Source organism: Somniosus microcephalus, unplaced genomic scaffold, assembly GCF_052327205.1.
Source record: "Somniosus microcephalus isolate GS21.2 unplaced genomic scaffold, FLI_Smic_1.0 unresolved_chr1, whole genome shotgun sequence".
Classification (NCBI taxonomy): Eukaryota; Metazoa; Chordata; class Chondrichthyes; order Squaliformes; family Somniosidae; genus Somniosus; species Somniosus microcephalus.
Genome location: NW_028225179.1, coordinates 138,756,425 through 138,782,078, shown reverse-complemented (window position 1 = coordinate 138,782,078; position 25,654 = coordinate 138,756,425). Strand labels below are relative to the sequence as shown.

At 47.9% G+C, this 25,654-nt stretch overlaps 1 protein-coding gene across 1 annotated transcript in view; it reads left to right on the top strand.

The window, feature by feature from the left end:
• Nucleotides 1-17,988, top strand: part of LOC147096003 (allograft inflammatory factor 1-like) — a 64,784-nt gene extending 46,796 nt beyond the window's left edge. The window contains exons 3-6 of the mRNA XM_085974968.1: nt 1,953-2,019; nt 3,856-3,897; nt 8,533-8,695; nt 13,503-17,988. Coding sequence (XP_085831094.1) covers nt 1,953-2,019; nt 3,856-3,897; nt 8,533-8,695; nt 13,503-13,587 — 357 coding nt within the window. The 3' untranslated portion in view covers nt 13,588-17,988. The remainder of the gene's footprint in view (nt 1-1,952; nt 2,020-3,855; nt 3,898-8,532; nt 8,696-13,502) is intronic.
• The last annotated feature ends 7,666 nt before the right edge of the window (nt 17,989-25,654 follow it).

Genomic DNA, 25,654 nt, shown 5'->3' with positions numbered 1-25,654 from the left:
TGTTGGAGCTGCACTCATCCAGGTAAGTGGAGAGTATTCCATCACACTCCTTACTTGTACCTTGTAGATGGTGCTTTTACTACATTACTACGTTAAAGGTGCTATTGTGGCGGAACCACTGAATGACTCTGGCTAACTGTATATAATTCTCTTTAATGATGTTCTAACACCAGCCTAAACCTGTACCATTGTGTTAGGCATTACTGTGTTTTGTATATAGAGTTTGCATGTACGGGGCGTGGCCCCTTTAAGAGCGCGGGAAAACGCAGGCAAACGTGATGACGTCACGTCGCAAATCACGGGGCTGCCCAAGCAATCCTCATGGCGTCTCCATTGAGTAAAGACCTGTTCAATTGTTCTCCTGTGTCGATCTCCGTCATTTGTTGGAATTCGTCAATTCCTACATTGGTGACCCCGATTTTTGTGAACGTTTTCACAAAAGAAGAGCACAGCATGGAAGCAAACACCGTTTCGCTAACGCTACCGCAGCTCTGGGAGCAGCAAGCGCCCTCGTGGTTTATTCAGGTCGAGGCCCAGTTCGCCCTGAGGAACATCGATGCGGATCAGACCACGTATCTTTATGTGGTCTCCGCACTCGACAGCTCTACCGCCTCTCGGATCGTCAGCCTCCTCGTAAACCCCCCAACGGAGTGCAAGTATGAAACCCTCGGCGGGGATGCCACGAGGACTCACCCCCCGCAGACGCCGCCCCAGCTCGTCAGCCTGCTGGGCTGTGTTTTCTACCACGTGCAATTCGGCACGAAGACGAAGTCTTGCCGCCCTCCCTGCAGTTTTCCCCATAAGACGGGCACCCCGCGACTGCCCTCAATGTGTAGACGGGGAATCACAGCCCCACCCTTGAAGCGGCCAATAGAGTTTCCCGGCCCTCCTCAGCGCGGCTTTCCTGTGTGCCAACAGCCCCCTGGTCGACATTAGGAACCGGCGGCTCGTCAACGCAGCAACTTTTACTGCTCTTCCGTGTTACCGCAGTAACACTACGTCACGCACAATCTCCTGTGCATTTTTGACTCCTGATGAGTTCGCGCGCCTGCTCGGCACATTTCCCGACCTGACAAGACCCACGTTCATTTCCTCCTGGATCACCCGTTTCGCGGTGCCCGCTTCGCACCATGGGCTACAGAGGTCACACGTTCCCACAGAGCTTCACAAGGCTGAATACGTTTTTATTCGCCATGTCGCGCATAGGGATCCGCTCAAGGCCAGCACATTTAGACCTCGTCCGCCCCGTCGAGACAGCACAACCGCCGAGACGCAGTTGGCCACCCATCGTCGTTATGGCAGACCAAGTGCGACCGCCCGCCAGACCGCCAGCCGCCCAGCAGCCTCCGCCTCGAGAGTACAGGAGTCATTCTGACAGGCTTGTCAGACCCCCTCACCGTTTGACTTTGGCCGTTAAAGCGAATTCTGGGGGGGCGCATGTGGCAGAACCACTGAATGACTCTGGTTAACTGTATATCATTCTCTTTAATGATGTTCTAACACCAGCCTAAACCTGTGCCATTGTGTTAGGCATTACTGTGTTTTGTATATAGAGTTTGCATGTACGGGGCATGGCCCCTTTAAGAGCGCGGGAAAACGCGGGCAAACATGATGACGACACATCGCAAACCACGGGGCTGCCCAAGCAGTCCTCGTGGCGTCTCTGTTGAGTAAAGACCTGTTCAATTGTTCTCCTGTGTCGATCTCCGTTATTTGTTGGAATTCGTCAATTCCTACACAATACAAATTAAAGTTGCTGTTGTTGTTGAGAATGTTTGCCTGAACTGTGACGCTCTATTTCCCATCACTGGCAGCCTTGACCTTGATGAGTACAAAATTCAAGGAGTGGGGGAAAGGTCATGTAATAACTTAAGTAAAGCTTGTACAACAATGCTACGTTTTCCTCTCAAACTTTGGTTCCTATGGTGACTGAGGTACTTTTCCTTTTGTAGGACTTCCTGGAGGACCCCAAGTACAACACTGATCCACACCTGGAAGATAAACTCAGAGCTTTCAAACGTAACTCTTCTGCTCATTGATGTACAATGCCCGCTGCACTATTGATATGAGTTTTTAACCTGGGGAGACGGGCGGTGTCAATGGGTTTTAACCTGTGCGGGAGTGGGGATGGGAGTGGGCTTCATTAAGTTGCTGCCCAAAGGGTGCAGGGAAAGAGTGATGGCCTCCCTCACATATAGTTGTAGTTTCCCTCATAACAGGTCTCAGAGGATTACCCATTGCCCGTACCCTAACTCACACCAAGTCCCGTTCACCCTTCACCCCCTGTGCTCGCTGATCTACATTGGCTCCCAGTCTGGCAACGCCTCAGTTTTCAAGTTCTCATCCTTGTTTGCAAATCCCTTCAATAGCATCTCCCCTCTTCCTATCTCTGTAACCTCCTCCAACCCTACAACCCTCCGAGATCTCTGCACTCCTCCAATCCTGGCCTCTTGCGCATCCCCCCGATTTTAATCGCTCCACCACTGGCGGCCGTGCCTTCAGCTGCCAAGGCGCTACGCTCTGGAATTCCCTCCCGAAACCTCTCTGCCTCGCTACCTCTCTCATAGAATCATAGAATGGTTGCAGCACAGAAGGAGGCCATTCAGCCCGTCGAGCCCGTGCCGGCTCTCTGCAAGAGCACTTCAGCTAGACCCACTCCCCCGCCCTTTCACCGTAGCCCTGCTAAAAAATTTCTTTCAGGTACTTATCCAATTCTACCTCAACTCCACCTTCCACTCTCTCCCCATACCCCTTGATGCCTTTTGTGTCTAGAAATCTATCTATCTCCTTCTTAAATATATTCAGTGACTTGGCCTCCACAGCCTTCTGTGGTAGGGAATTCCACAGGTTCACCACCCTCTGAGTGAAGAAACTTTTCCTCATCTCAGTCCTAAATGTCCTACCCCGTATCCTGAGACTGTGACCCCTCGTTCTAGCGCCCCCCAGCCAGGGGAAACATCCTCCCTGCATCCAGTCTGTCTAGCCCTGTCAGAATTTTATACGTTTCCACGAGATCCCCTCATTCTTCTAAACTCTCGTGAATACAGGCCTAGTCGACCCACTCTCTCCTCATACGATAGTCCTGCCATCCCAGGAATCAGTCTGGTGAACCTTCGCTGCACTCCCTCTATGGCAAGTATATCCTTTCTTAGGTAAGGAGACCAAAACTGCACACAGTACTCCAGGTGTGGATCCTAACCACTGGCTGCGTAAAAAGGTTTTTCCTCATGTCGCCTTTGGTTCTTTTGCCAAACACCTTAAATCCGTGTCCTCTGGTTCTCGACCCTTCCACCAATGGGAACAGTGTCTCTCTATCTACTCTGTCTAGACCCTACATGATTTTGAACACTTCTATCAAATATCCTCTCAACCTTCTCTGCTCCAAGGAGAACAACCCCAACCTCTCCAGTCTATCCACGGAACTGAAGTGCCTCATCCCTGTTTGCTCATCACAATTGTCGTAATTGTCTCCTCCTTTAATTGTCGGTCCTTAGAACCTACCTCTTTGGCCAAGCTTTTGAGTTCAGGTTGGATAATCATTTCACACCGCGCTCGATTTCACACTCTATTGAAGTCAATGAAAAGCAGAGGGGAAGCTAGATGAGTACCTGAGGGAGAAAGGAATAGATGGTAATAGAGATAGAGTGGGAGGAGGCTCGTGTGGAGCAGAAACACCGGCACAGACCAGTTGGGCTGAATGGCCTGTTTCACTGCTTTAAATTCAATGTAAAATTGGGCAGGGTCTAAACTGGACATCCAGCTTGAACCAGGGCGGGTTAGATTAAAATTTGATGCAAATATTTCATTATCGCTGAATCACAGTTAATCCTTTTTTTTGTTTGCATTGCTTTCCAGAGAAATATATGGAGTTCGACCTCAATAACCAGGGAGACCTTGGTAAGTTTTACATCTCTCAGTAATCGCCAGACCTAGTGAAAGCCATTTGAGCTCCCTCTCCCTGTAACTGGCATCCTGCACAATACCTTCCCACCATCATTTCACAAGTGCCTCAGTGAACACCACTCAAACTTTGAGAATTCTCCATTTCAGGAACAGTATTTCATCTTTTTTCCTGGGCTCTTCAGGCCCTCTACCACCCAGCACCCCCATCCCCGCCCCAGTCTGAAAATTGACTTGGATACCTTTGGAACTCAGCTATCTCTCAGATGTTGCTATAGGCCTCTCCAGTTCCAATTCAACCTCTTTCCTTTCCATTTTGGAGCCCTTGCTTGATTCAACCTTTGTCTTTCCAACTCGTCTTCACATAGAATCATACAATGATACAGCACAGAAGGAGGCCATTTGGCTCTTTGAAAGAGCTCTCCAATTAGCCCCACTCCTCCCTGCTCTTTCCCCATAGCCCTGCAAACATTTCCTTTTCAGGTATTTATCCAATTCCCTTTTGAAAGTGACTATTGAATCTGCTTCCACCGCACTTTCAGGCAGCGCGTTCCAGATCACAACAAGTCGCTGCGTAAAAAAAATTCTCCTCATCTCCCCTGGTTCTTTTGCCAATTATCTTAAATCTGCGTCCTCTGGTTACCCACCCTCCTGCCAGTGGTAACAGCTTCTCCCTGTCTGCGCTATCACAATCCCTCATCCGTGAGTCACTTTTTAATCTGTTCTCGGGTTGTGGGTGACACTGGCAAGCTTGCCGTTAATGCCCATCTCTAGTTGCCCTGAGGAAGGTGTTGGGCCTTCTCCCTTAACATAAGAGTGATATTGCGAGGCCACTTGCCAGCACCATTAACAGTCGGCCACGTTTTGTAGATCGAGCCCAGGCTGCGCAGGGGTGGTACGTTTTCTTCTCTGAATGGGCATCAGTAAACCAGTTGGGTGTTAACAACTCTCTGGCAGCTTTTATGGCTTATGAATGAACAGATGTGATCAAGAATGCCATGGTTTGAAATTTGAAGTCATGATCTTTGGGTTACTAGTTTAGCACCTTGACTACAACACGACCATTTTGTAAAATGTATTAATTCACAGGATGTGATTTCCTGGCATTCAGTGGCACGATGGTTCACCCGCTGTTGTGGCGGGCAGTGCAGCTGAAAAATTTGTCAAAAATGTACAAGACTGTTTCCTGATTCAACATGTTAATGAAGTAACTCGGGATAATCATATATTGGATCTATGATGCTCAACTATTAGAATTTAATAACGAGCCAGAAATTTGGGTCGGAGGTGTAATGTATATACCTTTAAGGGGGGAACTATCTTTTACAGCTCATGTATACTGCAGTACCGGCAGTGACCACACCTGTATATAGCACTGAGTAGTAATCTGTACAGATCAGTTCCAGTGTGAACCACGTTGAGTAAACACCTGTTGTACCATTCTCCTGCAGTCTGTGCCTTATTATACACGGACACAACAGGAGGCTTCCCGCGGGTGCAAGCCCCCGACCTGCACTTAACTAGCGCGCCTGCAGTTGTGCTGTGGGCCCACGTGGGACACCGATCCTGGGCCTCCTCCAACTGCCGGCGCGCAGTGCTTGCGTATCCCAGGGGTGCAGTTAGATCACAGCGTCCCCCGGGATCACGTGGGCCATGGAGAGCCAATCGTCACAGGGAATCTCTATTCATAGATTTGACAGGAAGACCTGTCAAATCTATGAATAGGGATCACCCTCAAAACCTAACTAAAACTTCAAATACATTTTTTTTTAAATCACATTTTTAAAATAACTAAATTACATAAAATAACTATTTTAAACAATAATTTAAATTTTTGAAAAAATTAATTACAGTTTTTAACGGGGCTAAAAATAAACTTACCTTTCTTTAAATTATTTAAAAATAATAAACCTGTGGAAAAAATGTTTTAATTTTACTTAATTCACCACTTACCTTGTTAAAAGCAGGCCCTGCGACTGTTTTTTAAACGCGCAGCTGCTAGAGGCTTACCCTCCCGGAGAAACCTGTAAAAAAACGGAAGTTCCAGGCGTACGCGCTGCCTCTCCGGTGCACACGTTCGACCTGTGAACCCCTTCCTTCAAGGGAACGGAAGTTCTGGTTTCCAGCGCGTGCGCAGTGCATGCACGAAACTGGCACTGTCGTTGGCCCTACGCATGAGTACCCCGTGCGTACTCACCCGTGGGGACCCGAATTTCTGGCCCAACGTTACTAACAAAACGAGTAGTAACATAAATGAACACATTGTTTTAGAAAGAATTAAGAACTTGAAAGTAGATGGAGCAGCCGGGCCAGATGATATTCTCTCGAGAGTCCTCGGGGAGATGGGGCATGTGCTGTGCCAGCCCCTAGCCTGTATTTTTAGTAGCTCACTGCACTCTGGAATGGTTCCTATAGACTGGAAGGAGGCTAATGTAGTCTCCATCTTTAAAAAAGGTGACAAGACAGACCCAGGTAACTATAGGCCCATTAGTTTAACATCAGTAATAGGCAAGATGCTTGAAGGAATCATTAGTGATGCAATTATGATATGAATACATGGATAGAGAGGGACATATTAGGGACACCCAACATGGCTTCATAAAAAGCAGGTCATGTCTTACAAATCTAATTCTATATTTTGAAGAAGTTACAAAGTTGGTGGATGAGGGAAGTCCAGTAGACATTGTCTACTTAGATTTCCAAAAAGCTTTTGATAAGGTACCACATAAGAGGCTTCTCTAGAAGATCGAAGCCTCTGGTATTAGTGGTAATATATTGAGCTGGATTCAGTACTGGCTGCCAGGACGTAGGCAAAAAGTAGTTGTAGATGGATTTGGATCTGTTTGGAGACTGCTCACCAGTGGTGTCCCACAGGATTCAGTGTTGGGACCGTTGCTCTTTACTATTTTTATTAATGATCTGGATGTAGGTGTTGGGGGCACAATCTGCAAATTTGCAGATGATACCAAGATCTGTGCAAGTGTTAGAACTGTAGATGATGCTGGTCTGCTTCAGGCAGATCTTGATGTGTTGGGAGATTGGGTTCAAGTCTGGAAAATGGATGTATAACTTAGATACGTGTTATGCATGTGGGCAAGGCAAATGCTCAACATTCATACACCCTTCAGGGAAAGGCATTAAAGATGGTGGAGATAGAAAGAGATTTGGGCATTCTAGTGCATACATCCTTAAAAATACATGAGCAATGTCGTGTAGCAATAGCTAGAGCAAATAGGGTGTTGGGGTGTATCCATAGGACAATTGAGTACAAGACGAGGCATACTGTTCTGTCCTTGTACAAGAACTTAGTCGGGCCGCACTTGGAATACTGTGTCCAGTTTTGGTCTCCTCACATGGTGAGTGATAGTGAGGCTTTGGAAAAGGTGCAGAGGAGGAACCACTGGACTAATTCCCAGTCTAAAGCATCTTAATTACCAAGATAGGTTAAAAGAGTTGGGACTCTATACCTTAGGGGGGATCTGATTGAGGTTTATAAGATAATGAAGGGAATAGATTGCGTTCCAGCTGGCAGTTTATTTCAATTAAACAGGTTAGGCAGGACCAGGGGTCACAAATTTAAGTTGTAGAAGCCTAGATCTAGGTTAGATGTCAGGAGATGGTTCTTTTCCTAGAGAATAGTGGATCTCTGGAACAGGCTGCCGTGTCGGGTGATGGACACGGACTCGCTGAATTCCTTCAAGCAAGAGCTGGATCTGTTTCTGGCTGGGGTGGAGATCACCTCTTACAGAAGGTAGGTACTGCAGGGAATTCAGGGCCAGAGTGATCTCTTAGATGGTTCGGAAAGGAATTTCCTAGATTTTCTTCCCCCAAATTGGCCTGAGTTTTTTAATCTGTTTTTTTGCCTCTCCCAGGAGATCACATGGTTTGGGGTGGGGTGGAGAGTGTATGTTGTGCTACACAAGGTATCGCAATTGCGTGGGACAGACTGGATGGACCAGATGGTCTTTACGTGTCCGTCATTGTTATTATGTCCGTATGTTCATATGTGGGCGTCGCTGGTAAGGCCGGCATTTATTGCTCATCCCTAATTGCCTTGAGAAGGTGGTGGTGAGCCGCCTTCTTGAACTGCTACAGTCCTTGTGGTGAAGGTACTCCCACAGTGTGCTCTTAGGGAGGGAGTTCCAGGATTTTGGCCCAGCGACGATGAAGGATCGGCGATATTATTCCAAGTCAGGATGGTGTGTGACTTGGAGGTGGTGGTGTTCCCAAGTGCCTGCTGCCCTTGTCCTTCTACGAGGAGTGCCAATCAAACGGGCTGCTTTGTCCTGGGTGCTGTGGAGCTTCTTGAGTGTTGTTGGAGCTGCACTCATCCAGGCAAGTGGAGAGTAATTCATCACACTCCCGATCTGTGCCTTTTAGATGATGGAAAGTCTTTGGGGAGTCACCATATCCCACAATGGGTGTCACCGGGCTACTTGATCATGGGGTCATCGCAGCTGAGGCAGAACTCTATACCCGGCGATGCATTTTTCAACGGGAGTCACTGGACGAGGACCAGGAGCAAGGGAAACTCAGAGCCCTCAGAGGTCCAGGAGGTGTCAGAGATCGGATGCGAGTGAGGTTGCGTCATTCCAACACCATGTCAAATCTTCCTCCCCTCCTCTCACTCAGATATCATGGGGCTGAAAAGAATGCTGGAAAAGCTCGGAGCGGCCAAGACCCACCTGGAACTGAAGAAAATGATAAAGGAGGTGACGGGAGACATGAGCGAGACCATCTCATACTGCGCCTTCGTGAAACTGATGCTGGGAAAGCGGTCTGCTATTGCCAAAATGTAAGTCCCTTTTCAACAACAACAACTTGTATTTATTTAGCACCTTTAAAGTAGAAAAACGTCCCAAGTTGCTTCACAGAGCGATTATCAAACAAAACGTGACACCAAGCCACATAAGGAGAGATTAGAAACATAGAAGATAGGAGCAGGAATAGGCCATTCGGCCCCTCGAGCCTGCTCCGCCATTTAATGAGATCATGGCTGATCATCCAAATTCAGTACCCGGTCCCTGCTTTCTCCCCATATCCCTTGATCCCTTTAGCCTTAAGAAATATATCTAACTCCTTCTTGAATATATTTAATGAATTGGCCTCAACTGCCTTCTGTGGTAGAGAATTCCACAGGTTCACCACTCTCTGGGTGAAGAAATTCCTCCTCATCTCTGTCCTAAATGGCCTACCCCTTATCCTTAGACTGTGACCCCTGGTTCTGGACTCCCCCACCATCGGGAACATCCTTCCTGCATCAAGTCTGTCTAGTCCTGTTAGAATGTTATAAGTTTCAATGAGATCCCCTCTCATTCTTCTAAACTCCAGCGAGTATAAGCCCAATCGACCAAATCTCTCCTCATACGTCATTCCTGCCATCCCAGGTATCAGTCTGGTGAATCTTCGCTGCACTCCCTCCATGGGAAGAACATCCTTCCTCAGATAAGGCGACCAAAACTGTACACAATACTCAAGATGTGGTCTCACCAAGGCCCTGTACAACTGCAGCAAGACATCCTTGCTCCTGTACTCGAATCCTCTCGCTACGAAGGCCAACATACCATTTGCCTTCTTAACCACCTGCTGCACCGACTTGAATTCATAGAGCACCTTTCGCAAACTCAGGACGTCCCAAAGTGCTTTACAACCAACGAGGTACTTTTTGAACAGCTTGTACTGTTGTAATGTAGGAAACAGGGCAGCCAGTCTAACGTGAATGGTGCAGTGGAAGCCACTAGGTAGCGATCAGCAACACGAAGCCTTAAGGAAATTAGGAAAGCAAATAGTACGTTGGCCTTTATTTCAAAGGGATTTGAGTATAAGAGTAAAGAAGTCTTACTACAATTATATAGGGCCCTAGTGAGGCCACACCTGGCGCACTGTGTACAATTTTGGTCTACTTACCTAGGGAAGGATATACTTGCCAGAGAGGGAGTGCAACGAAAGTTCACCAGACCAATTCCTGGGATGGAGGGGATTGTCCTATGAGGAGAGATTGAGTAGACTAGGCCTATGTTCCCTAGAGTTGAGATGAATGAGAGGTGATCTCATTGAAATATGTAAAATTCTTACAGGACTTGACAGGGTAGATGCAGGGAGGATGTTTCCCCTGGCTGGAGAGTCTAGAACCAGGGGTCACAGTCTCGGAATAAGGGGTCGGCCATTTAGGACTGAGATGAGGAGAAATTTCGTCACTCAGAGGCTGATGAACCTTTGGAATTCTCTACCCGAGAGGGCTGTGGAGGCTCCGTCGTTGAGTATATTCAGGACAGAGATCGATAGATTTTTGGATATTAAGGGTATCAAGGGGTATGAGGACAGTACGGAAGGTGGAGTTGAGGTAGAAGATCAGACATGATCTTATTGAATGGCGGAGCAGGCTCGAGGGGCCGACTGCTGATCCTGTTCCTTATGTCCTTAAGCCTGGACGATCGGGCTCCTCCCTAGCCAACTGACACTGAGGACAATCGTATCAGCTCTATTGTTGCCCCAACCACAACAACATGCATTTATATAACGCAATGAACATCATAAAACGTCATCCCAAGGCGTTTCACGGGTATTATCAAACAAAATTTGCCACCACATAAGGAAGATATTAGGACAGGTGACCAAAAGCTTGGTCAGAGAGGTAGGTTTTAAACAGCCTCTTAAAGGAGGAGAGAGAGAGAGGAGAGGTTTAGGGAGGGAATTCCAGAGCTTAGGGCCCAGACAGCTGAAGGCACGGCCACCAATATCGAAGTGATTAAAACCGGGGATGCGCATGAGGCCAGAATTAGAGGAGCGCGGAGATCTCGGAGGGTTGTAGGGCTGGAGGAGAAAAGTGGTTTTCTTCCCGGAGTTTCCGCTCAAACTCATTTGCATATCACCGGACGCAAAACCTCCCGTGAACCAGCGCAATCGGGCGGCGTTTTAAAAAGTAATTCAAAATTTAAAAATTTGCTTTAAAAAATATTCCTTGATATATTTGACAGTGGTAACTTAGTGCATTTTGCTTAATCCAGCTGAAAATGGGTTTATCACAAAAAATAAGCATTATTAATCACAGTGTCAATCCAGCATCTGTGAGTAATCCAATTTTAAATCACTGAAAATGACTTTTAAAATATTTACAAAACTATTTCTAGTTAGATTGGGTTACAGTAGTCAGTTCATTAGTAAATTAAAAAAATAATTCTTTCAAAACGTACCTGTTAGTGCCCTTGCGCCCAAAAGAACCAGCTTAATTTTTGGAGCCTCCTCGAAGGCCCGTAAATGAGCTCAATTGGCGGAAATTCCCACTGGTGATTAATTCAGCCTGGGGACCTGGCCAGTTTTGTCGATGGGGCCAGTTTCTAGAGCGATAGCAAATGTTTTTAAAAATAGCGCAACAGATCGCGGAAACCCGAGTTGCGCTGAACGCAATTTGTGCTTAAAATTCCGTGATCCGGTTACGCCGCTATCGGGCGAACTACGGCGAAAAAACCAGCGCAATCGAGCGGAAACTCCACGCCAGAGTTTTTCCCCCCTCATCCTCCAATCCCGGTTGGAGTACCGTGATCCCGCCAGCTGGTGGCACTGCTGCACTGTGTGCCCATGGTTCCATCATTCACTCAGTGATTTACAGGGTGACAGTAGCAGAGCCAGCTTGTCCCAGCGCTTACAGGAAAGGAGTCACCTTACTGGGTAGCTTTCAAACTGCCTTGGCTCCTCAAACAGCCCGCTCTGAGGAATCCGTCATAGTGGCTCCCTGGGAATAATCTGCATTACATCTGCTGCATGACCAAAATTTGCAAGTCAGTTTACTCTGTATCTAACCCGTGCTGTACCTGCCCTGGGAGTGTTTGATGGGACAGTGTAGAGGGAGCTTTACTCTGTATCTAAATCATGCTGTACCTGCCCTGGGAGTGTTTGATGGGACAGTGTAGAGTGAGATTTACACTGGCCTAGAAATTTGGGTCTCCACGGGTGAGTACGCATGGGGTACTCACCCGTAGGCCCGATGGAAGTGCCGGTTTCCTGCATGCACTGCGCATGCGCGGGAACCCGGCACTTCCGTTCCTCTGAACGAAGAGGTCCAGAGGTCGAACGCGTGCGTGGGGGAGGATGCACGTGCGCATCGAACTTATGTTTTTTTTACAGGTTTCTCCGGGATCGTAAGCCTGCAGGATTTAGAAATGTAAAAAGCAGGCGTAAGGCCTGCTTTTTACAAGGTAAGTGGTGAATTAATTAAAATTAAAACATTTTTTCCACAGGTTTATTATTTTAAAATACTTTAAAGCAAGGTAAGCTTATTTTTAGCCCCGTTAGAATATAAAATTATTTTTTTCAAAAATTTAAATTATTGTTTAAAATAGTTATTTCATGTAATTTATAGTTTATTTAAAAAATGTGATGTTTTTTAAAATTTATTTGAATGTTTAGTGCTATTTTGGGGCCGTAGTATATATAAGTCTTGACAGTTCTTCCTGTCAGACTTATGAATGGAGCATTCCCTGCTCCGATTGGCTGCCCATGGCCCACGTGATCCCAGGGGACGCATCGAACTAACTGCGCCCCTGGGATACGCAAGCACTGCGCGCTGGCAGCTGGACCAGGCCCCGGATCGGTATTCCACGGGGCCCACAGCTCAACGGCCGGCGCACAAGGTAAGTGCAGGTCGGGGGCTTGTACCCGCGGGAAGCCCCCGACCCGAATTTCTGGGCCACTGTATCTAACCCGTGCTGTACCTGCCCTGGGAGTGTTTGATGGGACAGTGTAGAGGGTGCTTTACTCTGTATCTAACCCATGCTGTACCTGCCCTGGGAGTGTTTGATGGGACAGTGTAGAGGGAGTTTTACTCTGTATCTAACCCGTGCTGTACCTGCCCTGGGAGTGTTTGAAGGGACAGTGTAGAGGGAGCTTCACTCTGTATCTAACCCGTGCTGTACCTGCCCTGGGAGTGTTTGATGGGACAGTGTAGAGGGAGCTTCACTCTGTATATAACCCGTGCTGTACTTGCCCTGGGAGTGTTTGAAGGGACAGTGTAGAGGGAGCTTTACTCTGTATCTAACCCGTGCTGTACCTGCCCTGGGAGTGTTTGAAGGGATAGTGTAGAGGGAGCTTTACTCTGTATCTAACCCGTGCTGTACCTGCCCTGGGAGTGTTTGATGGGACAGTGTAGAGGGAGCTTCACTCTGTATATAACCCGTGCTGTACCTGCTCTGGGAGTGTGTGATGGGACAGTGTAGAGGGAGCTTTACTCTGTATCTAACCCCTGCTGTACCTGCCCTGGGAGTGTTTGATGGGACACTGGGTGCTCGGAGGAGTGAAACTTCTTTCACCCCAAGGCAATAACACACCTCACTTCTAATGATTTGGGCAGAAAAAAACAAAGAATACTTCTGAGATTCAAGATCTGCTTAGCGAACCTAAGATAAGCAAATGAGGGAGAAGGGAATAGTGAGTTACGCTGATAGAGTTAGATGAGGAAAGATGGGATGAGGCGCGAGTGCAGCATAAACGCCAGCATGGACTGGTTGGGCCGAATGGCCTGTTTCTGTGCCGTATATTCCATGTAATTCTATGTCATTCTCTGTAAGATGATGACTAACCTCATGGCTTTTTTTCTCTATGCACAGAATCATGATGTATGAAGGGAAAGTGAAAGAACCTGAGAAGCCCTCTGGACCCCCGACGAAGAAAACCTTCAGCGACCTCCCATGATCCCCCCCCTCGCTGCCGACCTTTGGGGTGTCCTGTTTGACCCCGAGCTGAGCTTCTGACCACATGTCTTCTCCATCACCAAGACCGCCTGCTTCCACCTCCGTAGCATCACCCCATCTCCGCCCCTTGCCTCAGCTCATCTGCTGCTGAAACCCTCATCCATACCTTTGTTATCTCGAGACTTGACTATTCCAACGCTCTCTTGGCCGGCCTCCCATCTTCCACCCTCCGTAACCATCAGCTCATCCAGACCTCTGCTGCCCGTATCCTAACTCCCGCCAGCTCCCGTTCACAAATCACCCTCCTGTGCTCGCTGACCTACATTGGTGCCCAGTCCGGAAATACCTCGATTTTAAAATCCTCATCCTTTGTCTTCAAATCCCTCCGTGGCCTCGCACCCTCCCTATCTCTGTAAGCTCCTCCAGCCCTAACACCCTCCAAGATCTCTGCACTCCTCCAATTCTGGCCTCTTGAGCATCCCTGATTTCCGTCGCTCCACCATTGGCGGCCGTGCCATCAGCTGCCTGGGCCCTAAGCTCTGGAACTGCCACCCTAAAACCTCTCTGCCTCCTTTAAGATGCTCTTTAAAAGCCTACCTCCACCTGTTCTAATATCTCCTTATGTGGCTCGGTGTCAAATTTTGTTTGATAATCGCTCCTGTGAAGAGCCTTGGGGACATTTTACGATGTTAAAGGCACTATATAAATGCAAGTTGCTGTTGTAAGTGCCATGTGGGCACCGCGTGTTTTAATGAATTCAGACGGGGCGAGGTTTCCCACCCATTCCCGGTCAAGATCAGAGACCCTACAGCACTCCTCTGAGGGGGGGACCCCCACCCTGCACTTCCACTGCTGTTGACAGCCTGCCCACACGGCGAAGCACATTCACCATTGCTGAACCGCATGTTCCTTCCCTCAAGGTCAGGCACAGCAGAAGAAAGAAAGAACTTGCGTTTATATAGCACCTTCCACAACCTCGGGACGTCCCACAGCCAGCGAAGCACTTTTTTTTTGGAAGTGCAGCCACTGTTGTACTGTAGTCAAAGGCAGCAGCTAATTTGTGCACAGCAAGCTCCCACAAACAGCAATGCGGTAACGACCAGATCATCTGTTCTTTTTTTGTGATGTTGGCTGAGAGATAAATATCGGCCAAAAACACTGGGGAGAACGCCCCTGCTCTTCTTCAAAATAGTGGTACGGGATCTATTACGTTCAAAGTGCAGCGCTCCCTCAGCACTGCACTGGGAGTGACAGCCTGGATTTTGTGCTCAGTTCTCAGCTGTGGGAATTGAACCTTCTGACTCAGAGACGAGAGTGCTATCTACTGAGCCATGGCTAACAAGTGGCAAGGTCCTCAGCCAGACTTTTGAGCAACATTGCGGACACAGTGTCATGTCCCATTATTGCCTAATCCCTCCACCACCCCCCACCACCCACAATATAAACAGAGATATACTTTGCCCCAAAGAATCCTTTGTATATATTTATATATTATTAAAATTCCCATCCAACTTCCTGTTGTCACACTTATTGGTCACGCTTCATGTCAACATTGTGACTGCCTATGTAAACATATTGAATGGAAATCCTGTATGTAAACAGTTGCCTGTAACAATGTAGTTGCAGGCTCCGGTCACCAGGGGTGTCAAAAGAAACATAGGGTGCATTTTCTTTTAGTAAGAGGGTGATCGAATTGTGGACCAGATTACCAGCAGGGCCGGTGGTGCAATGAGGCAAGTTTTTGAAGCCTCTCTTCCAACTCTGTCGCCATCCTGTACATAAAAATCAGAGTGTGTATTGACACCACTGTGTTAGCCAGTGTGTTGGAGGTGGGGCAAACAGTGTACAGAGTCTATTTAAACAGAGTCTCTACGAACTACAGCAAACAGAACTCATTACCAGAACTACAGCAAAGTCTCCCGATAAAAGCAGGGTTATTTCTCCAGCGAAATGGAGTGAGCGTTACATAATACAAATTATCTGGGTAAAATTACAAAGTATTTACAGTACAGAAACAGGCCATTCAGCCCAACAGGTCCATGCCGGTGTTTATGCTCCACACGAGCCTTCTCCCACCCCTACTTCATCTCACCCTATCAGCATACCCTTCTATTCCTTTCTCCCTCATGTACTTATCTAGCTTCCCCTTGAATGCATCTATGATATTAGCCTCAGCTACTTCCTGTGGTCGCGATTCTAACCACTCTCTGGGCACAGAAGTTTCTCCTGAATTCCTTTTTGGATTTATTAGTGATCAATCCCAGTCACTTACAACAGGCGGGATTGACGGGAGGAATTACCCAATCATCTCCATCCTGGTCGGGACTTGCGGTGTCACTATGTGCAGCCACAATAAAATCCTTTTATCCATCAAACGGCCGCGGGAAACACCGAGAGCCATTTACTACTATAGAAATATAGTACATAGTAAAAATAATATTTCTGGCAGACGACCGTTAGCCCATCTACCCTGCCCTTCCGAACCTCCCATCAGTTCCCTTACCAGGAGCCTAGAAACATTGTTCCTTTATACATAGAGATTGACGTAAGAAAACTAGTAGGCACTTGGTCTGAGTATTAAACAAGGCTTTAATCAACTGTTTTTCAACATGGAGATCTAGTTGTCCTTCACTAGCTCCTGTTAAAGAATGTCCTGAGCAAGCTGGCCCATGCCCGAATATTTATACTCTCCCTGGACAGCGCCACCAGCAGGCTGCCCAGTATTACTTCATAAGTAATTTCCACATGAATGACAAGATTCATGTCAGAGATTACAGCACAGAAACAGGCCATTCGGCCCAACTGGTGTCTACGTTCCACACGAGCCTCCTCCCACACCAACTTCATGTCACCCTGGACTTCTCTCATTAGGAATTTACCCAGGCCTTTATTTACAACCTACCCCGGCTTTCCGTTTCCACCAAACCCCACAGTTAATCGGATCCACAAGTCTATCCCCTTCTTATTAAATATTAACAAGAAAATTCTACCGAAACATCTCTTTTCTACCGACACCTTTAACTTTAGACAGTGGCATCCCAGTCCTCCAGTCCTGCGCTGGACTAAGCACTTTCCTGGATCTCCCTATCTGGACATCGGATAATCCGGCTAATGCAAGTGCAAAGATGAGACCCAGTCAACGTAATATGAGCGCGGCGTCATCAGTGCGGAACTGGCATTGCTCCTTTATGTAAGGATGCAGCCAGAAAAATGGCTCGGCACAGCGTGAAGGGAGAAACAGTGGTACAGCTTATACTTCAGAACATCGCCATCTCATAACCAGGATGCAGTGACCCATTGCGGCATACAGTGTCTGGGAAACACAGGGGGGAGGAATGCTTTGCACAACACCTTTCAAAGATAACTGGGAACAGAAGAACATGTTCTGTATGAGCAGGAGGAGGCCATTCGGCCCCTCGAGCCTGCTCCGCCATTCAGTAAGATCATGGCTGATCTGATCTTGGCCTCAACTCCACTTCCCTGCCTGCTCCCCATAACCCTTGACTCCCTTACCATTTAAAAATCTGTCTATCTCCGCCTTGAATATATTCAATGACTCCACCTCCACAGCTCTCTGGGGCAGAGAATTCCAAAGATTCACGACCCTCTGAGAGAAGAAATTCCTCCTCATTTCCGATTTAAGGGTGCCCCCTTATTCTGAAACTATGCCCCCTAGTTCTAGATTCCCCCACGAGCTGAAACATCCTCTCTGCATCTACCCTGTCAAGCCCCTTCAGAATCTTATATGTTTCAATAAGATCACCTCTCATTCTTCTAAACACCAGTGAGTATAGGCCCAACCTGTGCAACCTTTCCTCATTAGACAACCTCGTCATCTCAGGAATCAACTTAGTGAACCTTCTCTGAACTGCCTCCAATGCAAGTATATCCCTCCTTAAATAAGGAGACCAAAACTGTACGCAGTACTCCAGGCAAAAGAGCCAGAGATGTGATAATTAAGGAGAATTTTATTTTTACGCAGCGAGTTGTTGTGATCTGGAATGCGCTGCCTGGAAGGGCAGTGGAAGCAGATTCGACACTAACTTTCAAAAAAGCTCTGTTCCTGGGACTAGGGACAGGGTCACTGGCAAGGCTTGGAAGCTAAGCAAAGCCAGGCCTGGTTAGTACATCGAGGGGTGACCATCAGGGAAGACCAGGTGCAGAAGGTCACGGAAGGAGCCCTGAGGAGGGGCGGTTGGTCGGAAGGAGCCACGGGAGGAGCGGCTGGTGAGCAGGCCCGGGCGGTGGGCTGAAGATTGTCGGACAGGAGGAATGGTGGAAATGGAATGGCGGCGCACACCGACGCAGCGGCTTTGCTTCTCCCAGTCATGGGAGCTTGCAAGATCACATTTTGTTGTTCATGTATGTGTGCAATGACAATAAAGTTGAATTATTATTATTATTTCTGACACTAATTTATTTCTCCAAGACATTTTTGTGGTCAACATGGTAAGCATTGCAAGTGCAGGAGATGGAGATATTTTCAATTTCAGGCACTTAAACTCCAATTTTAACGTAACGTATCCATTGGACACTGGTCAGGTTCGGGTCAGAGGTCAATTCTACACCCCGCCTACATTTATGCTCCATTGTAGGCAATCAAACATAAAATTAACCAGGTTAGATACACAGCAAGGCTCACTTTACACTGTCCCATCAAACACTTCCCAGGCAGATACAGCATGGGTAAGATACAGAAAAAAGCACCCTCTACATTGTCCCATCAAACACTCCCCGGGCAGATACAGCACGGGTTAGATACAGAGCAAGGCTCCCTCTTCACTGTCCCATCAAACACTCCCAGGGCAGGTACAGCATGTGTTGGATACAAAGTAAAGCTCCCTTTACACTGTCCCATCAAACACTTCCCGGGCAGCTACAGCATGGGTAAGATACAGAGTAAAGCTCCCTCTACATTGTCCCATCAAACATTTCCCGGACAGATACAGCACAGGTAAGATACAGAGTAAAGCTCCCTCTACATTGTCCCATCAAACACTTCCAGGGCAGGTACAGCACGGGTTAGATACAGAGTAAAGCTCCATCTACATTGTCCCATCAAACACTTCCCAGGCAGATACAGCACGGGTAAAATACAGAGTAAAGCTTCCTCTGCACTGTCCCATCAAACACTTCCTGGGCAGATACAGCGCGGGTTAGATACAGAGTAAAGCCCCCTCTAAACTGTCCCATTAAATACTCCCAGGACAGGTACAGCACGGGGTTAGATACAGAGTAAAGCTCCCTCTACACTGTCCCATCAAACACTCCCAGGGCAGGTACAGCAGGGAGTAGGCACAGAGTAAAGCTCCCTCGGCACTGTCCCATCAAACACCCCCAGGGCAGGTACAGCCCGGGTTAGATACAGAGTAAAGCACCCTCTAAACTGTCCCACCAAACTCTCTTAGGGCAGGTACAGCATGGGTTACCGACAGAGTAAAGCTCCCTCTGCACTATCCCATCAAAAACTCCCAGGGCAGGTACAGCACGGGTTAGATACAGTGTAAAGCTCCCTCTATACTGTCCCATCAAACACTCCCAGGGCAGGTACAGCAAGGGGTTAGATACAAAGTAAAGCTCCCTCTACACTGTTCCAACAAACTCTCCCAGGTCAGTTACAGCATGGGTCAGATTCAGATTAAAGCTCCCTCTGTACTGTACCATCAAACAAACCCAGGACAGGTACAACATGGGTTAGGTACAGAGTAAACCTCCCTCTGCACTGTCCCATCAAACAATCCCAGGACAGGTACAGCACAGGTTAGTTACATATTAAAGGTCCCTCTACACTGCGCCATCAAACACTCCCTAGGCAGGTACAGCATGGGTTAGATGCAGAGTAAAGCTCCCTCTGCACTGTGCCATCAAACACTCCTTGGTCAGGTACAGCACAGGTTAGATACACTGTAAAGCACACTCTAAACTGTCGCATCAATCAATCCCAGGGCAGCTACAGAACGGGTTAGAATCATGGTTAAGCTCCCTCTACACTGTCCCATCAAACTCTCCCAGGTCAGTTACAGCATGGGTTAGATACAGAGTAAAGCTTCCTCTGCTCTGTCCCATCAAATACTCCCAGGACAGGTACAGCACAGGTTAGATACAGAGTAAAGCTCCCTCTTCACTATCCCATCAAACACTCCAAGGACAGGTACAGCTCAGGTTAGATATAGATTAAAGCTCCCTCTACACTGTCCCATCAAACACTCCCAGGGCAGGTTCAGCACGGATTAGATACAGAGTAAAGCTCCCTCTGCACTGTCCCATCAGACACTCCCAAGGCAGGTACAGCATTGGTTAGACACAGAGCAAAGCTCCCTGTACACTGTCCCATCAAACACTTCCTGGGCAGATACAGCACGGGTAAGATACAGAGTGAGGCCCACTATACACTGTCTCATCAAACACTTCCCGGGCAGATACAGCACAGGAAAGATACAGAGTAAAGCTCCCTCTACATTGTCCCATTAAACACTTCCCGGGCAAATACAGCGTGGGTTAGATACAGAGTAAAGCTCCCTCTAAACTGTCCCATCAAACTCTCCCAGGGCAGGTACAGCATGGGTTAGATACAGAGTAAAGCTCCCTCTATACTGTCCCATCAACCACTCTCAGGGCAGGTAGAGCATGGGCTTAGATACAAAGAAAAGCTCCCTCTTCACTGTCCAATCAAAGGCTCCCTGGGCATGTACAGCATGGGGTAGACACAGAGTAAAGCTCCAACTACACTGTCCCATCAAACACTCCCAGGGCAGGTTCAGCACGGGTTAGATACAGAGTAAAGCTCCCTCTGCACTGTCCCATCAGACACTCCCAAGGCAGGTACAGCATTGGTTAGACACAGAGTAAAGCTCCCTGTACACTGTCCCATCAAACACTTCCCGGGCAGATACAGCACGGGTAAGATACAGAGTGAGGCCCACTATACACTGTCTCATCAAACACTTCCCGGGCAGATACAGCACGGGAAAGATACAGAGTAAAGCTCTCTCTACATTGTCCCATTAAACACTTCCCAGGCAAATACAGCGTGGGTTAGATACAGAGTAAAGCTCCCTCTAAACTGTCCCATCAAACTCTCCCAGGGCAGGTGCAGCATGGGTTAGATACAGAGTAAAGCTTCCTCTGCTCTGTCCCATCAAATACTCCCAGGACAGGTACAGCACAGGTTAGATACAGAGTAAAGCTCCCTCTTCACTGTCCCATCAAACACTCCAAGGACAGGTACAGCTCAGGTTAGATATAGATTAAAGCTCCCTCTACACTGTCCCATCAAACACTCCCAGGGCAGGTTCAGCACGGGTTAGATACAGAGTAAAGCTCCCTCTGCACTGTCCCATCAGACACTCCCAAGGCAGGTACAGCATTGGTTAGACACAGAGTAAAGCTCCCTGTACACTGTCCCATCAAACACTTCCCGGGCAGATACAGCACGGGTAAGATACAGAGTGAGGCCCACTATACACTGTCTCATCAAACACTTCCCGGGCAGATACAGCACAGGAAAGATACAGAGTAAAGCTCCCTCTACATTGTCCCATTAAACACTTCCCGGGCAAATACAGCGTGGGTTAGATACAGAGTAAAGCTCCCTCTTAACTGTCCCATCAAACTCTCCCAGGGCAGGTACAGCACGGGTTAGATACAGAGTAAAGCTCCCTCTATACTGTCCCATCAAACACTCTCAGGGCAGGTAGAGCATGGGCTTAGATACAAAGAAAAGCTCCCTCTTCACTGTCCAATCAAAGGCTCCCTGGGCATGTACAGCACGGGGTAGACACAGAGTAAAGCTCCAACTACACTGTCCCATCAAACACTCCCAGGGCAGGTTCAGCACGGGTTAGATACAGAGTAAAGCTCCCTCTGCACTGTCCCATCAGACACTCCCAAGGCAGGTACAGCATTGGTTAGACACAGAGTAAAGCTCCCTGTACACTGTCCCATCAAACACTTCCCGGGCAGATACAGCAGGGTAAGATACAGAGTGAGGCCCACTATACACTGTCTCATCAAACACTTCCCGGGCAGATACAGCACGGGAAAGATACAGAGTAAAGCTCTCTCTACATTGTCCCATTAAACACTTCATAGAGTCATAGAGTCATAGAGTAATACAGCACGGATAGAGGCCCTTCGGCCCATCGTGTCCGCGCCGGCCATCAAGCCCTGTCTAATCTAATCCCATATTCCAGCATTTGGCCCGTAGCCTTGTATGCTATGGCATTTCAAGTGCACATCCAAATGCTTCTTAAATGTTGTGAGGGTTTCTGCCTCCACAACCCTTTCAGGCAGTGAGTTCCAGACTCCAACCACCCTCTGGGTGAAAAAGTTCTTTCTCAAATCCCCTCTAAACCTCCCGCCCTTTACCTTGAATCTATGCCCCCTAGTTATTGACCCCTCTACTAAGGGAAAAAGCTCCTCAGCATCCATCCTATCTATGCCCCTCATAATTTTGTACACCTCAATCATGTCCCCCCTCAGCCTCCTCAGCTCCAAGGAAAACAAACCCAACCTGCCCAGTCTCTCTTCATAGCTGAAGCGCTCCAGCCCTGGTAACATCCTGGTGAACCTCCTCTGCACCCTCTCTAACGCGATCACATCCTTCCTGTAGTGTGGCGACCAGAACTGCACACAATATTCCAGCTGTGGCCTAACCAGTGTTTTATACAGCTCCATCATAACCTCCTTGCTCTTATATTCAATGCCTCGGCTAATGAAGGCAAGTATCCCATATGCCTTTTTTACCACCTTATCCACCTGTTCCGCCGCCTTCAGGGATCTGTGTACCTGCACACCCAGATCCCTCTGACCCTCCGTCTTGCCTAGGGTCTTTCCATTCATTGTGTATTCCTTTGCCTTGTTAGTCCCCCCAAAGTGCATCACCTCGCACTTTTCCGGGTTAAATTCCATTTGCCACTGTTCCGCCCATCTGACCAACCCATCTATATCGTCCTGCAGACTGAGGCTACCCTCCTCGCTATTTACCACCCTACCAATTTTTGTATCATCCGCGAACTTACTGATCATACCCTTTACATTCATATCCAAGTCATTAATGTAGACCACAAACAGCAAGGGACCCAGCACCGACCCCTGTGGTACCCCACTGGCCACAGGCTTCCAGTCACAAAAACAACCTTCGACCATCACCCTCTGCCTTCTGCCACTAAGCCAGTTTTGTATCCAATGTGCCAAGGCACCCTGGATTCCATGGGCTCTTACCTTCTTGACCAGTCTCCTGTGCGGGACTTTATCGAAGGCCTTACTGAAATCCATGTATACCACATCCACTGCGTTACCCTCATCCACACACCTAGTCACCCCCTCAAAAAATTCAATCAAATTAGTCAGACATGATCTTCCCTTGACAAAGCCATGTTGACTATCCCTGATTAATCCTTGCCTCTCCAAGTGGAGACAAATTTTGTCCCTCAGGATTTTTTCCAATAATTTTCCTACCACTGATGTTAGGCTCACTGGCCTGTAGTTCCCCGGTTTTTCCCTACTACCCTTCTTGAATAATGGTACTACATTAGCGGTTCTCCAGTCCTCTGGCACATCCCCTGTGGCCAGAGAGGTCCTGAATATATGTGTTAGAGCCCCCGCAATCTCCTCCTTTGCCTCACACAGCAGCCTGGGATACATTTCATCCGGGCCTGGGGATTTATCCATTTTTAGGCCAGCTAAAACCGCCAATACCTCCTCCCTCTCGATGTTAATATGTTCGAGCATATCACAGTCCCCCCGCCCTATTTCTATGTCTACATCGTCCTTCTCCATAGTGAAAACAGATGCAAAAAATTCATTTAGAACCCCTCCTACATCTTCCGGCTCCACACACAGATTGCCACTTTTGTCCCTAATGGGCCCTATTTTTTCCCTAGTTATCCTCTTACCCTTAATATACTTATAAAACATCTTCGGATTTTCCTTTATTTTGCTTGCCAGTGTTATTTCATGGCCCCTCCTTGATCTCCTAATTTCTTTTTTAAGTATCCCCCTGCACTTTTTGTACTCCTCTAGGGCTTCCTCCGTCTTTAGCCTTTTGTATCTACCAAAAGCCCTCCTTTTTTTCCTAATCCATTCTCGTATATCCCCTGACATCCAAGGTTCCCTGTGGTTTTTGGAACCACCCTTGACCTTTACGGGAACATGTTGCCATTGTATGATCTCAATCTCCCTTCTGAAAGCCTCCCATTGCTCCGATGCGGATTTTCCTACAAGTAGCTGATCCCAGTCCATTTTGGCCAGATCCTGCCTTATCCTATTAAAATCGGCCTTCCCCCAATTTAGAACCTTTATTTCCGGCCCATCCCTGTCCTTTTCCATGGCCACCTTAAATCTTACCATATTATGGTCACTATCACCAAAGTGCTCACCTACTAGCACTTTTTCCACTTGGCCGGCCACATTCCCTAGAATTAGGTCCAGTACCGCCCCCTCTCTTGTAGGACTTTCTACATGCTGGCTCAAAAAGCTCTCCTGGATGCACTTTAAGAATTCTACACCCTCTGAGCCTTTCACACTCTGACTATCCCAGTTAATATTGGGGAAGTTGAAATCCCCCATTATTATTACCCTATTATTTGCACAATTTTCTGAGATTTGCCTACATATCTGTTCCTCTATCTCCCCCTGACTGTTTGGAGGCCTATAGTACACTCCCAGCAAAGTGCTTGCCCCCTTTTTGTTTTTAAGCTCCACCCATATGGCCTCATTAGAGGACCCTGCTAATATATCATCCCTCCTTACTGCAGTAATTGACTCCTTAATTAATATTGCGACACCCCCTCCTCTTATACCTCCCCCTCTGTCTCGCCTGAAGATTCTGTACCCCGGAATATTGAGCTGCCAGTCTTGCCCTTCCCTCAACCATGTCTCCGTGATAGCAACAATATCATACTCCCATGTGTTTATCAACACCTTCAGTTCATCCACCTTATTTGCAAGACTCCTTGCATTAAAATAGATGCCATCCAGCCTTGCCCTTATATATTTGCCCTTTCTACCAAGCTGACTTGTTTTTTTCTCTATAATTGGCAGCACATCCCCCCCTATTTCAGCTCCCCTCTGTATCCCATCCCCCTGCCAAGTTAGTTTAAACCCCCCCCAACAGTGCTAGCAAACCTCCCCGCAAGGATATTTGTCCCGCTCTGGTTCAGGTGCAACCCGTCCGACTTGTACAAGTCCCACCTTTCCCAGAAGCAGGCCCAGTGATCCAGGAAAGTAAAACCCTCCCCCCTACACCAACTCTTTAGCCACGCATTCATCTGCTCTATCCTCCCATTCCTATACTTACTAGCACGTGGCACTGGGAGTAATCCAGAGATTACAACCTTTGAGGTCCTGCTCTTTAATCTGTTACCTAGCTCCCTAAATTCTTGATGCAGGACCTCATCCCTCTTTTTACCTATGTCGTTGGTACCAATGTGGACCACGACCATTGGCTGTTCACCCTCCCCCTCCAGAATGCCCTGCAGCCGCTCAGTGACATCCTTGACCCTGGCACCAGGGAGGCAACAAACCATCCTGGATTCACGTCTACGGCCACAGAAACGCCTATCTGTTCCCCTTACTATAGAATCCCCTACCACTATTGCTCTCCCACTCTTTTTCCCCCCTTCCTGGGCAGCAGGAGCACCCCCAGTGCCAGGAAGTTGGCTGCTGCTGCCTTCCCCTGGTGAGTCATCCCCCTCAACAGTATCCAAAGCGGTATACTTGTTTGAAAGGGGGATGCCCGCAGGGGTTCCCTGCACTACCTGCCTGCCTTTGTTGCTCCGCCTGATGGTCACCCCCTGTGCTGCCCTGCCCTGAGGCGTGAACAACTCGCTAAACGTGCTATCCACGAGCCTCTCAGCATCGCGCATGCTCCAAAATTCATCCACCTGCAGCTCGAGCGCCGCAATGCGGTCTGCAAGTAGCTGCAGCTGGATGCATTTCCCGCACACATGGTCGTCAGGGACACTGGCAGCATCCCTGATTTCCCACATGGAGCAAGAGGAGCAGAACACGGGTCTGAGCTCACCTCCCATGACTTACTCCTTTAATTAATTAAAAAATTTATTCAA